General features: G+C 36.0%; 1 protein-coding gene across 4 annotated transcripts in view; it reads right to left on the minus strand.

The window, feature by feature from the left end:
- LOC105329347 (polycystin-1-like protein 1) overlaps positions 1–13,714 on the minus strand; it is a 105,550-nt gene that overhangs the window by 37,223 nt on the left and 54,613 nt on the right. For all 4 annotated transcript variants that reach the window (XM_066073920.1, XM_066073919.1, XM_066073921.1 and 1 more), the window contains 6 exons: positions 12,951–13,139; positions 9,242–9,381; positions 8,723–8,852; positions 5,056–5,215; positions 1,689–1,857; positions 764–820 (listed from right to left, as the gene is read on the minus strand). In XM_066073920.1, coding sequence (XP_065929992.1) covers positions 764–820; positions 1,689–1,857; positions 5,056–5,215; positions 8,723–8,852; positions 9,242–9,381; positions 12,951–13,139 — 845 coding nt within the window. The remainder of the gene's footprint in view (positions 1–763; positions 821–1,688; positions 1,858–5,055; positions 5,216–8,722; positions 8,853–9,241; positions 9,382–12,950; positions 13,140–13,714) is intronic.

The raw sequence follows: 13,714 nt of genomic DNA on the forward strand, positions 1-13,714 counted from the left end.
TTATCACATTAAACTTTTCTATCTTTTAACAATTAATAAGGCTTACCATTTTATCTCCTCCAAAAAAAAGTTACTTCCACCCTTAAAACCATCACATTATTGAAATCACTAGGCAGCAATGTCAAATAGCCAACATTGAGGAGGGTATTAGTGGAGTTGAAAACCTTATAGAAATTTCGAAATGATCGAAGCAGATCAAGGCATTCTTCATCAAATTGGATCTATCAACCAATCGGCTTATGTGGGCATTTTCTAGACAAATCCCATTGAAATGACAAGACAGTGGTCAGTATCTGGCCGAACTAAAGCCCTGACTGACAAATCAGATTTGTCTTCAGAAGAAAAGGAAGCCATTTAACAAAACAAAGAGATAATGACAGAAGGCAGGATGAAAAGACATTACACGAAATCATCGGAGCTTAAGGAAGCAAGGGATGATGGGAAATACGTCAACAGATTGCCGAAATTAGTGTCAAGTTTTAGGGATATCATGAATTATTTTCAACATTGTGTGAAATTGCCTGTCAAAATGACATCATCATTTATGTGACATCACTTTACAGGTACCACATAATCTACACAAATGAAAACTATACACGTATCTCTGGATAGGTGGTAGGGAGTTAAAAAACATCATATACTGTTCATCCCTGCACATGTTTTATCACCTAGATCCTTGAACAAAATAGAGAAGAGGAATGGGAAGGGAATAAAAAGCCTTATACTATATAACAATTGTTAATCTTAAGATCATTAGATTTACCTTATTAGTGATTGCTGTAAGCTGTACTAAGGCCTGTAGTGTCTGTAGAACTTCCACCTAAATGTCAGAAAAAACACAAAAAAATCAAAAAAATGTTTCTTTTTTGCAGCAATCTTGTCTAAATACCCACAAAATCCAAATAAGTCATATTAAAAGAAAAACTTTGGATAGACAGTTGTCATTACAAAAGACTTCAAATAATAATGCAATTCTAATATAACCAATATTTAATTTCTCTGTTCTATATAATGTCTTCCTACAAACGTACACCTAATATATACATTCCTGAACCCTTTATTCACACAATTCCTTTCAAGAGTACAGTATACATAGGTTCCACGCTGTCTCAATGAGTTCACCCTCATTATCACTATAATACATACCCCTGTCATCCTCTTCTAGCAAGCTACAGAATCTTGGCCAACAACATTTTTGACTGCTGATCTTACATTCATAAAAGGATACAATTGTATAGGGCTTACTTTAACTCAATTACACCTGTACAAGAGTTTGTTCTGTTTGAAATTTGTATCGACACAGGTGTGTACAGAAAATCATTACAGTAACTTTGTATTGGCCTTAAAGTTGGTTCCTGGCAATGAAGGGGAAAATATGGAAAAAAAATAACAGAATCTCTTCAGGAGAATGAAAATATAACAATCTGCCTATGACAGGAGGATACCCCTAAGCTTTTATACTTTACCAATCCAAACCCCAATCAATTCCTTTCCATAAATAGGTATAGAAACAACCTACCGCATTCTCTAAGGGCAGATTCCTGAGATTACTAAGACACTTTAGCCAAAGCTTTTACAACTCTCGGACTCTCCCCCCTCTCAATAGATATAAAGTTAGAGAACTCCCCCCCCCCCCCCCCACTTTTTCTGACCACCCTCTCCTAAACAGATATAAAGTATAGACTCACCTCATCCTCTATGCGCAGATTCATGAGGTTTCTGAGGAGTTCCTGCAGCAGTCTCTCTTGTTGGGGGTGGTCTCCCCTGTTCAATAGGTGGGCCAGGTACAGGGTGGAAATCCGTGTCTGTCCGTCATCTTTATACAGGCTGGCAGCGTACTGATTCTTCAGCTTAGATCTGTAATGTTTAATTTGAAAGAATTTTATAGTTATATACATGCAGTCAAAACCATATTATTACTGTATTAAAGGAAATTTAAGATTTTGATGTTAGAAATACTGAATTTCTACAATACAAGAAAATTTATTAGATACCGATTCTAATGAAAATTGACCTCAATGCAGATTGTTTAGCATCTTGGCAAGCAAAATTTTTTTTGTCACACCTGTTTTCCTATCAATTTATGCAACTCCACTAATTATAAGCACAGTGGACCAAAAATACTTGTAAAAAAATAATGAACTCTTTTTCAAAGAGCTTGTAATGAGGCTGTACTTGCACTGAAAAAAGACCTTTAATGCAGTTAATCTTATTGTGAATTGCTAACCTTTAGAAACCACTGACACCAATAAAAAGACAAACTTTTAGGACACTTTGAAATGTTCAATTTTGTTGAAGGTTAACATTCTGTACATTTTGAATGTAAAACCTCATTACAGCATTTGAAGCATTTAATGTTAATCTAAGGAAGAAAGCATAGGTCACTAATAAAGGGGTGTGGCTATTCAGAGTTTCTAAGGAGGGACCATTTAACCAATATCAAGAGGGTCAGATTACAGTTTGATCTTAAAGTTAAATTTAAACTCAAAAAAAAAGAAAAATTCCAAAGAATGTGGCCAAATTTGTTTGCAAACATGTTATTCTTTCTTCCAAACTCCCAAAATAATATTGCCCAAGTACATTTAATAGAATGCATTGTGGATTTACAATTCTCAGCATGGCATATGAAATTAAGACGTAATTCTCGCTGGTTCGAGGGAGGCAGCGTTTCGGAGGAATTTTTGTGTGAATTTCCTCGGGTCATGCAAATTGCCAATCTCTCTGATTATGTTCTTCTGAACCGATTCATTTCCTCTTGAATATCAATAAATTGGAAAATTGAAGTCGGGCCTGCGGTAATAAATTTCAATATCCAATCAATGTTCTACTCCTATTTTCTCCATGAATTTTATACCAATAAAGAACAACATTCATTGAAGACCAATGCCTGAGAGAGAGAGAGAGAGAGAGAGAGAGAGAGAGAGAGAGAGAGAGAGAGAGAGAGAGAGAGAGAGAGAGAGAGAGAGAGAGAGAGAGAGAGAGAGAGAGAAGAGAGAGAGAGAGATAGAGAGAGAGAGAGAGAGAGATGTAGATCTATTCAATTATAAATGTTCATTAAATAGTGAAGCATTGTATTTTGTATCCTGTACTTCAGATAAAGGAGAAACTGTTCAATTATTCATGGCCACGACATCCATTACTGATACTGCTGATAAAACATTTGGTTAATATAGAACCTATGAATATTATTTATCAGTCCTGGTAACCCAGTATGTTAGAAAACAGAATTTAATGAATTTTTGGTCATAAGAGAGAGAGAGAGAGAGAGAGAGAGAGAGAGAGAGAGAGATGTGGAGGGGAAGAGGGAGCAAGGTTTGTTTTATATGGGTGATTGAATATAGCTGAGAGTTGACATTGAAAATTCCTCTCATGGAGAGATTTTTGCGTAAAATGAAGCCAAATGGGTGGGTGGGGTGTTATTCAGTGTATGGATTAGCAGTGGTCAGTATGTTCACATTCTAATGGATATACAGCACAGAATAACACTTACAGGGCATATTGCCTTATTGAAAAATGTAAATCAGTACATGCTAATTTATAGATCCCATTCAGCACTGACTCTTATCTGTAGATAGCATTCAGGAATTTAAAAGCATATCTCCTTCCACAAAGACTTAATTAGGATTTGCCCGATATTGATTCATGTAGATAAAACGTAGAGGAACCTCAACATTGTAAGTGTCATATCAGATTGAGGTATTCACACATGTGCACACAACTCAATCTGGTCCAGGAAATTGATTTTTTATCGGCCAGGGGTCTCCATCAAGCCCGACCCTTGTCACTAGCCTTATCTCACAGAGTAGTTTTCCTCCACTTTCACTTCGGGCCTGTACAGTGTATGTATATTCAGCACTATTAATACTTATCGTACCTGTGTGAAATTTACAGGGCACAGGTAAACAACTAGGTGTAACACAGGTAACAGGGCCTGAGAGGAATCGACAGGAAAACATTTATAAAAGTCAGCCCCAAGTCATTTATAGCAGTCCCGAACAAAGGCTGCATCAAGTCATTTAACACTCCAGCGACAAATCGGGCCGGCCATTCAAAATGCATCCCCAGATAAAATGAGGCCCAATGTATGCTCATTTCATGGACAATTAGACAATCTGTAAAGACCCGCTTTTGAGTTTAACACGATAAAGATCCATAGATCAGGATAAATTTCTTTCAAGAAATCAGATTTGATTCGATGGAAAACTCTGCAGGGTCGGGCTGGGAGATTGAGAGAGCCATGGCTGATACTTAGAAATTAATAGCCCCCTTTTTTTTTCTTATAGGGTCCTCATAGTGTTACTTAGGACATTTACGAGAGCTATTGAAAATTGATATCGATGTGGTGGTCACATACCGAGAATAAAACTGTTACACAAATCTGCACTGATATAATGACCTTCCACTTTTTTTTGTATTACTCAGACTCGACAACAAAAGACAGTTTATGGCTAAAACAATTTTCGTTGATTACTGCATAATTGTTCAATTTAGATATCACTTTCCGCAAAATTGCTGAGATATAAAACAGGCCTGAATTCACAGGCATTTTCATTAGTTTTTTACAACAAACTGGTTATTCTCTGGAAAAAATCATTTGATTCCTTATTAATACAACAGAGTCTGGAAGTAACACGGCTTCAGAAAGAGTCCCTTTGTTTGCGGATACTTAATCCGATGGATCAAAGACCCAATTTAAAACAGTCACTGCTTCATAATGTTCACAAATTCAATAAGACATTCTACCTGGTAAATTTAGAACACGACTTGACAATTAAAATTTTTGTTGGTCCTGAAGTGGCATGCTATCTTTAAAGCTTTAAATAATAAAAAAAATCAACAGGGGATAAATAAAATCTAATCAATTTTTTTTTGGCAAGCAACAGTTAAATCAACAATTTGATGCTGTAATTTTTCTACCAGACACTGCATATAAGGAATCAAATTTTTAAAGTGTCGATTGCAGTAGGAACTGATCTCAGCTATTATTTGACATTTAACTCGGATGTACCTCTAGAAAAAATTTGCGCTGAAATAAATTGAACAGTTTGTGCTTACAAGATGTCGTCTGCTGCGTTGAATCCACCACTTCCTGAGTCTGGCCGGTGACCTTGATCCGTTCGCCCTCCACTGACTCGTGCCGGATGGACCGTGACAGAGGTAGAACAGTAATGAATGGCAGCATCTCTCCCGTCCAGCACCGAAATCTTCAGGAAAACTGCAAAGTATCAAGAAAGGGGTAAAAAAAGTTTGAAATCACGTCACAAGCCTCATCAAATCTCCTTAAGACAGACCCGGGTCGTCTATGGTCTCATTTAAGCTCGGATTCATTACTTTAGCTACTTAATGTCGACCATATAGCAGACACGATCCAGATTGAGAGACTCAGAGAGAGAGATGGAAAAACTTTTTTTTTCCAGCCAGGACATGAAGCAATCAATTCGATGAACTCCTAGCCAGCATCTGTTGTCAAGGCAACAGGCTCGGGCCTGACAGATATGGGACTTTTAAAAATAATCCACTTTTCCCTTTCAGACCTAGAAATTGAGGCAGGCTCTCTTTCTCTCTCTCTCTCTCTGTAGCACATACATCCCATCAATGAAGCCTTCATCTACAGGTGTAGTTACAATACCCCTCGGTACATGTATATGACTCACAGAGGACCATTTAAATCCCAGGTATTGTACACTTATCACCTGACTGCACCAGGCTCGGTTTGACCAAGCCCCTCCCCACACAGATCTCTCTCTCTCTCTTTCTCTCTCTCTCTCTCTCTCTCTCTCTCTCTCTCTCTCTCTCTCTCTCTCTCTCTCTCTCTCTCTCTCTCTCTCTCAAATCCAATCATGCCTTATTCCACAATAAATGCATCCTTATCATGAATATATAATGATAAGTTTTTCTTATTTTGCCCTTATATTATCAAGCCAATTTTGTCTATCAACTACAACAACAGCCATACATTTACCTCCCATTCTGAATGTCTGACATCAGGTAAATTTTACCTTCAGTATCTCTTACAGGTGAACAAGGTATATCAAGGTCAAAGGGAGAAACAAAGAAGGAACTGTTACATTTAAAATACCCAAGCTACTCAAAATGCCCAAGCAAGACATTCTGATTAAAACTTACCCGCAAAATAAAAATTCCTGCAGTATGACTAGACGATCTAGACTAAAAAAAAACCCAAAGAAAGCTCAGGCAGAAGAGAGTCTTACCACTGAGACACCACCGATCTTAGTCAAAAGCCCTGGCTAACACATTAAGAAGACATTACTTTGGTCCATTTCCCCAACACCCGCCTTTATCCCAACTGTTCAATTTTAGCAATAACCACTTTTATCTAAAAACCCTGTGCTCTAATGCGGCAGTATTCGGGATCAATAGCCCAGCGCATTCAGCAGTAGTATCCATTTACACTCAGCATACTAACCTTCAAGCCTCCTATACTGATGGAGGGAATTAAGTCCTGCTTTTCATATACGGTATCAAAATTCTTTTGCTCGATTTTAATTACAAAATTTTATCCACAGAATCAGCCAGAACACGGGGATATTGTTAATAAATTACGACTACACCGTTGTTCTTGATTTTTTCTGATAAAAGTCTCCATATTACTCAATGTCCTTTAAAAAATTTACATAATTCTAATAATGTCTCACAGTATCTGATAAAACATAAAACACATTTAAACTGTATAGTACAAATCCAGCAATATTTTCCTTTCTTTAGTTTTTCTTCATATTTGCATGTAATCCATGGAAATACAGTGAGCTTATTCCTCTCCTGAAGCACAAAGGGAGAAATTGTCCATGGGGTTTTGCTCCCCAATCCCCCGCTATTCCTTTATCTACCAAACTTCCATGTTGTTCCCCCTCGACCCTGTGCTATCTGCTACACTCTTGTCATCTCAAACATTCAATAACATAGCCGATCTCTGTCCTATCAGGGATATAAAAAGCTCAATAAATTTCAATTTGGTAGAGGCTTTATTGGGGAGAACAAATATTTGAGCCTGTCAACATGGTGGAGATAAAGCACCGAGTCTCTGCTAGTGAAAGCCAGGACCTTCCCGGAAGCCATTTGTTCCCTTTCTTTCTCTCTCCCTCTGATTAAAGCGATAGCCATTTCTTCCCTTGTTTATTAGTGTTCAGACCCATCAAGGATCATAAAGCAGTCTTGGGACTCAAATAGCAGAATTCTGAACACATGTCTGTCCACGAGTTTTACTACAGAAAATGCATACAATTTAAAATGTTATCAAAGATAGTTTCCCTATCCTCAAGTTGTTAACAACAAATTTCAAGTGTCAATTTGGGGTAAACAAGCATCTTGTATTAAAAGGACTAAAATTTTGACTCAAGTCCATGCAGGACGAACTTTCATGATCCCGAGATACTGGCATCCCCAGAAATCAATTATGACTTTTGACCCAAAAAAATCTGCTTACTTTTGAATGCTACTCTGTCTTGATTTTTAAACTCAATTCGAGGATTAGGTAATGCTAATAAAGACACGTGAACAATTTTTTTACTTTTATTTTTGAGCTGCTTTGGATGCTTGATTACATAAAATGATAGTACACTGCACCTTAGAGAGAGGTTAGATGCACACTGACAAATCATGTTGATTTGAACATATGACTGCATGTAATTTCCTTATTTTACGCGAGTACTTAATTCAACAATTCTGCTGTTTTGCATCAAATTGCAAGAATATAAAATCCTGAGCAATCTTTTATTATAATTTCATATAGTTCAAAACTCTGAAAAATAAAAGCGAGATTTTAAAATCATCGAGAGTTGCTTCTCACGATTTCACGCGGATATCTATTCCTCACATTCAATAAGGAATCTACAGTATATTTTTTTTGGATACAATGGGGTTTAGTACAGAAGTTCTTGGACCTAAACTTGTCCTCACCCTATACGTTATGGGGAGAGGAGAAACATTTTGCATTGATCTTGGTAAATGATAGCAGACTGTACAGGACACCTGATTAAACAGTTAACAAGACACACAGCTTCACCGTCAACAAGGCCTGCTCTGTACACACACAACACAACCAAACTGCAACACTGTTTGAACTACCAGGAACTGTTACACAGCTAGTTCAAACGAATGTACTTCTGTAAACGCAATGCTCTGGGTGTACCTTACATGCACAGGGACAAAGAACTGCAATGTTTGCACCTTTCTGCTTCATATATTTATCTGAAGTTACCAAATTACAACATACATTTGTAGTTGCTTTAAAATAAAATATTGCTTATTTCATAATAACTAATCAATTTTTATGAATACTGTCATTTTGTAAGCTAATATATATCTATACAGACTACAAAACACTTCACAAAGGTTCAGGCTATGTATTGTTTTTGTTCTGATATAAAGCTGTGATTATGTGAAACTTGCTCCCTTTGTTCTCATAATTACTAATTATAGATTCTAATTTAAAGTTCCGGCAGCTCTGTAATGGTATCCTTACATCTATATATATTTCCTTATCATGCCTTTGATGTTAAATGGGGAAGATATCAAGAACTCTGATGAACACTACATGTAAATACTTATATTGCTGATACTGATTCAAGGAAGTAATTTTTTTTTCCAGAGATCAAAAAGGGTAATTTTAGAAAAGTCTGAATTTCTATGATGTTAAAAAAGGAAATTCTAATCATGTTTCTCTCAATGTCTGAATATGGTTGGTCAAAATCTGACCTCTCACCTTTGTAATTATGATGAGGTAGACCAGCAGGCAAGGTGAAGTCCAGACTCTTCTTCAGTCCTTGGTAAAGCAGAACTTCTGATTGGTTGTTTCCGAGGTCAAAGGTTACTTGATAACGAATAGGTTGATGCTAGAATAAAAAATATCATTACCCAACAATTTTCAAACCATCAAAGAATTCTGCATGCATTTATAAAATTTCACTTCTGTAATTAACCCTTCCAAGATCACTAGGGTACATCTACTCTTTTGCAGGGCAAATTGAAATAGTTTTGCAACGTTTAAATTTGAAGATAATTAAATGAAGTAAATAAAACAAATCTTTCATCCATGTAGATCAGTTTGCCCTGCAAAACAATTGTGCCGCAATTACCATAAAGGGATTTATTAAAAAGAAAAAAGAACAATATGGCATGAAATAGGCTTTTCAAATTTTTTTTTAATAAGGGGATGGGGTTGAGGGTTGCATAGAGGTAAGAGGGGGGTGTTGAAGTCAATACTAAGTCACAACTAACTGACCATGGCCTGCCATTCTTTGCAGAAGACCTTGAACTTTGTGTTGAACTCTTCTCCCCTGTCTGGCCCCACTTCACACGCCCCCTTACTGGGCCCCTCGTTGATGAATAACGTCTCTCTAGCTTCTCCTCTTCGCTGTCCATCTAGAAAACAAGAGAGAAAATATTATTAATCAGTGATATTTTCATAGCAATGTAGTAACACTTGTAGCCTTAACTTCTGTTTGACACCAGGGACCTTGACTTTTCATGTTCACAGGAAAATCACTCCCTCCCCCCTTTTTTTTTTCATTTTCTTCAAAACAAACAGTCTAGTCGGGTCATAATTAAAACAGCAACCGTCAGTTATTGTCTTGAAATATTAATATTTTTTTAAACAGAGAATCAATACATGTATATATATTATGGGGATACTGGGCATATAAATATTCAAACTTTTTGACAGCAATGCAAGAGCTTCAATGAAAAGCAATAAAATTTTCAATTTTGACAGAGTGTATTTGTCCCATGCCAATATATAAACAAGTATGTGTGTACCTTGCTCCAAACTACTATGAGTTCCAAGTTTGGTTCAAAACTCAATATTACAGTAAAAAAAAAAATTCTGCCTTGTTCAGAAGCTGTTCAAAAACTGCTCCCAACAATTTAATGTATTAATGTTGAAACCACATGCAGAAATTTTTAGAGTGAATAAAGTTTCATTGATTTGTGATCTAAAATGTTGATTCATGGTGATTTACCTATAAGTTTATAAAATAAGCATATACTATAAAATGTAATTATAACCTTATAAAAAATTAAGTTCAAGATAAAATTTTAAAAATCTAAAAAGTATTTATCCCAAACAAATATTCATGCTTTTACATTAATATTTCTGTCTTCCTTTATTAATTAGTACAGGTAGCAATAGTGCTACTTCAATCAAATACAAAGTTCAAAGACTCTTGATGTGCCACCATTATAATACACAGACCACAGCTTAACAGTAGAACACAAATGAAAATTTCCAGGCCTAGTATTAACCATTGAAAATGATTGTGTAATTCATACAGAGCTTGGTTCCTTGGGATCATTTTTTTTTGTGTGGTCTTCTTGGTAATATTCTACAGCTGTTGCTGGTAGGATGATGGAAAAATCAATTTCCGATGATTAATTAATTAAAGCCATGTTGAGCAGATTTTAGCCTGATCATTTCATTACCCCATCACGCGATACTCCTTGTTGCCTCCCCTCCTCAACAAAGTATCAAATTCACCGATAAATTTATACCTTCCCATGATCCCAGCCATAGATATAGTGAGATGCTGCTGAATCAGGTGTCGGACCAATGATAACTATCCGTCTCTATATGGTACAAAATAACAAAAGTAACCCAAAACCTGTATCCGTCTTCATAGTGATTGCCGAGGACCATGGAGACTGGTATTGTTAAGTGAACTTAACAATGTGACATATTCCCCTGATTGTGTAATGTTTAGTTTTTTTTTGTATAAAGTATGTTCTTTATATTTCATTATCCACTCTCAAATATCACCCCATCTCTATCACCCTTAATGATGACCTTTGACCTCCAAAAATATTACAACGGTTTTAGAGTTAAAAAAAATAACATTTCATTTTCCCCCAAAAAGTATTTCAGATTGTCTATTTATTTCATCCTTTTTTTAATCCCTTTTTTTTTTGGGGTGGGGGGGGGGGGTTGCAAAGGGGTGGGGTTGGGGGTATTGCAGGGTGGGAGGGTGTGAAGAAAAGGGTTATCACCTAACACTTATCAGAAATTTGATAATCCTTTCTTTCCGTTTCATGCTGACGGTGACACGATTTAATTAACCTGTACATGTACCCCAACTCCAATACCATTATCAAACTCAGCTGATCTATTCCATGTTAAATCTGTATAAATCATCTTGATATATACTCCTGACAAATTTACACGAGGCTTATCAAGTACTTTTATGGAGATAATACATTTCTTTTGTACATTCTGTAGGAAAAAATAAGACTGACGCATAATCTTAGTTGATCTGCTTAGAATAGCCTGCTCTGGTGAATTCTGCATAAAAATCTTTTTGTATTTATTTAATGAAAATAAGTATTTTCCTGATATAAAAAGAGACATAAAACTACAAATAAGTGTAATTACTACTGCAGCAAAAAAGCATTTTGGCCAATCTAATTTTGGATTCTTCAATTCATTTTCACATTTAAGTTTTTTCCCTCTCCTGTCGTTAATGCCATTTGGCCACATAAAATTTCCCAGAATACCCAAGACAGGAAGATCTTCAGCCCGGAATATTCTACCAATTACACATGGACCAAAATAGCTCCAATCGTTATATATGTCTTAGTCGATTTTTTTTCCCTCCTCACATGAAAGGTTGTATAAAACCCATGTTAAGTATCCATCTTCATATATAAAAAAAAATGACAAACACTGATTTAAGCCTCTATCAACTCAGGCAAATCTGGCAAGCATCCTCTCCCTAAATTACCAAGTCCCTCTACTTTGGTTTTCTTTATATTTTATTTTTTCTCTGTGTGTACAATTCTAAAGTCTGCAGACATTTTATTTCACATTAATATGGACTAGAGCCCCCAAGCCAATCAATAAGGCTTCTATTTTTCCCTGGCTAAGATTGAATTTATTTGATAAATCACCTCTTAATTACAAATCAATTTCTCTTTAGACCGATCCTGCCGACATAAGAGAGACCCATCGGTTTGGAACGGCGGCCATTTACAGACATTTACTGCCTGCAAGGGTAGACAACTCCTGTCAATAATTCATCACTCCCGCACAATAAACTTTACATACATCACTATCATGTTGGAACTGATATTTTTAGATTTGCATGCTCATTCTTGCTTTCAAACAGTTCCTATTTCAAAGGTTGAAAAAAAAATATTTCTGGGCTATTCGATACTTTTGATATATAAATAAAGCCCTGTTCTATTGATCTCGATCTTTTGTAAAATGATGCAAGACCTTTTCTTGTAAAGCAAGTAAGTAATCAAACATTCGCAACCTTAGAGATTACAATGTAGGCACACAAAGCTTTGTTTTTTCAGAACATGATTTTTTTTTACATACAGCTGTCTACAGCACACCCATACAAATAACCTTGCTTTGCTTTGATACTTTCATAATACCAATTTCTGTTTAATGACTAATCAACACAGCACAGAGAATTAGCTGTTCCCCATGAAAGGTATATCATATGGCTCTCTCATTTATATACTTTATCTGTGATGGAAACCAAACATATTTGTTATGTTTGTTAAATTCTACATTAGTCTAGAAAGTACTGCATTACTCTTTTGACAATATCCATAGTTTGTTAGTCACATCATAATGATACTGAAAGTATTCCTATAAGTTACATAATTTATGACATTTTTTCCAGTATCCCTATAAATTTTACATCACTTTTGACATTTTGAGAGGTTCCCTATACTGTGGAATCATTTTTATTCGTGGGGGTCAATGTTCATGGGTGGTCAAAATTTTCATGGTTTGCGGGGATGTAATTTTGTTGGTAGTGTTACCTGAATAATTTTAATAAATATAAAACACATGCTTGTATATAGGTTCCTGGGAAAGGTTAATTCGTGTACAAAGATCCCCACGATAGCCACAAACATTGGTCCCCCACGAACAATAATGGTAACTTATATCAATTATCACATTCTGAGAGCTCCCCTATAACTCCTACCTTCTACAGTGACCGTGACAATGTATGCCCTCGCTGGTAACAGTTGGCCGGGTGCCAGGAGCAGGGCCCGGGAATACCTGGGGAACCCCACCAGGACCTGGTTTGACTCCCTATTGATCATCAAGCTTATTGGGGGTTTCTCAGGGACATTCCGTGAATTAGGGTTAACCGGATCAGGAGTAGATGGTCCTGAAACAAAGAGAGCAAAATGAAGTGAGCATTTTACATTTTATGTTAATTGTAAACTGTGTTTGTTGAACACGATGTTTGTTTAACACGATGTCAAAAAGTAAAGTATGAAACCTATTTATAAAATTCTTTTGGAGCTTCAGCCTGATGGACTTTAGACCTGAGTTTATAAAAACAGTTTGTCTTTTCATTTTAGTTGATATCCTTAATTACAAACCAGAGGTCCTATCTACATACTAGTACATGCACTTTAAAATCTTTGTTAAAAAAGCCACACTTGGTGATACCTCCTTTGGGATTAATATCTACCTCTTTTTCACCAGTAGAGGCTACAGTATCTGAAGAACTAATCTTTTTTTATGGCCAAAGTACTGAACACTCTAAAAACTTAATAATACCATAGAAAAACTTCGATAACTAGATGGCAGTGTTAAAAAACTTTGAGATATCCGAATATTTGAGAAATACTTAAAAAATAAGTAGTTGGGACCTACAAATCATTTCAACATATCCATTGTATTCGAAATATCAGTGTTCAATATATTGATGTTCAACTGTATAAATATTTGACCAAT

This window comes from Magallana gigas, chromosome 10 (assembly GCF_963853765.1).
Source record: "Magallana gigas chromosome 10, xbMagGiga1.1, whole genome shotgun sequence".
NCBI classification, from domain to species: Eukaryota; Metazoa; Mollusca; class Bivalvia; order Ostreida; family Ostreidae; genus Magallana; species Magallana gigas.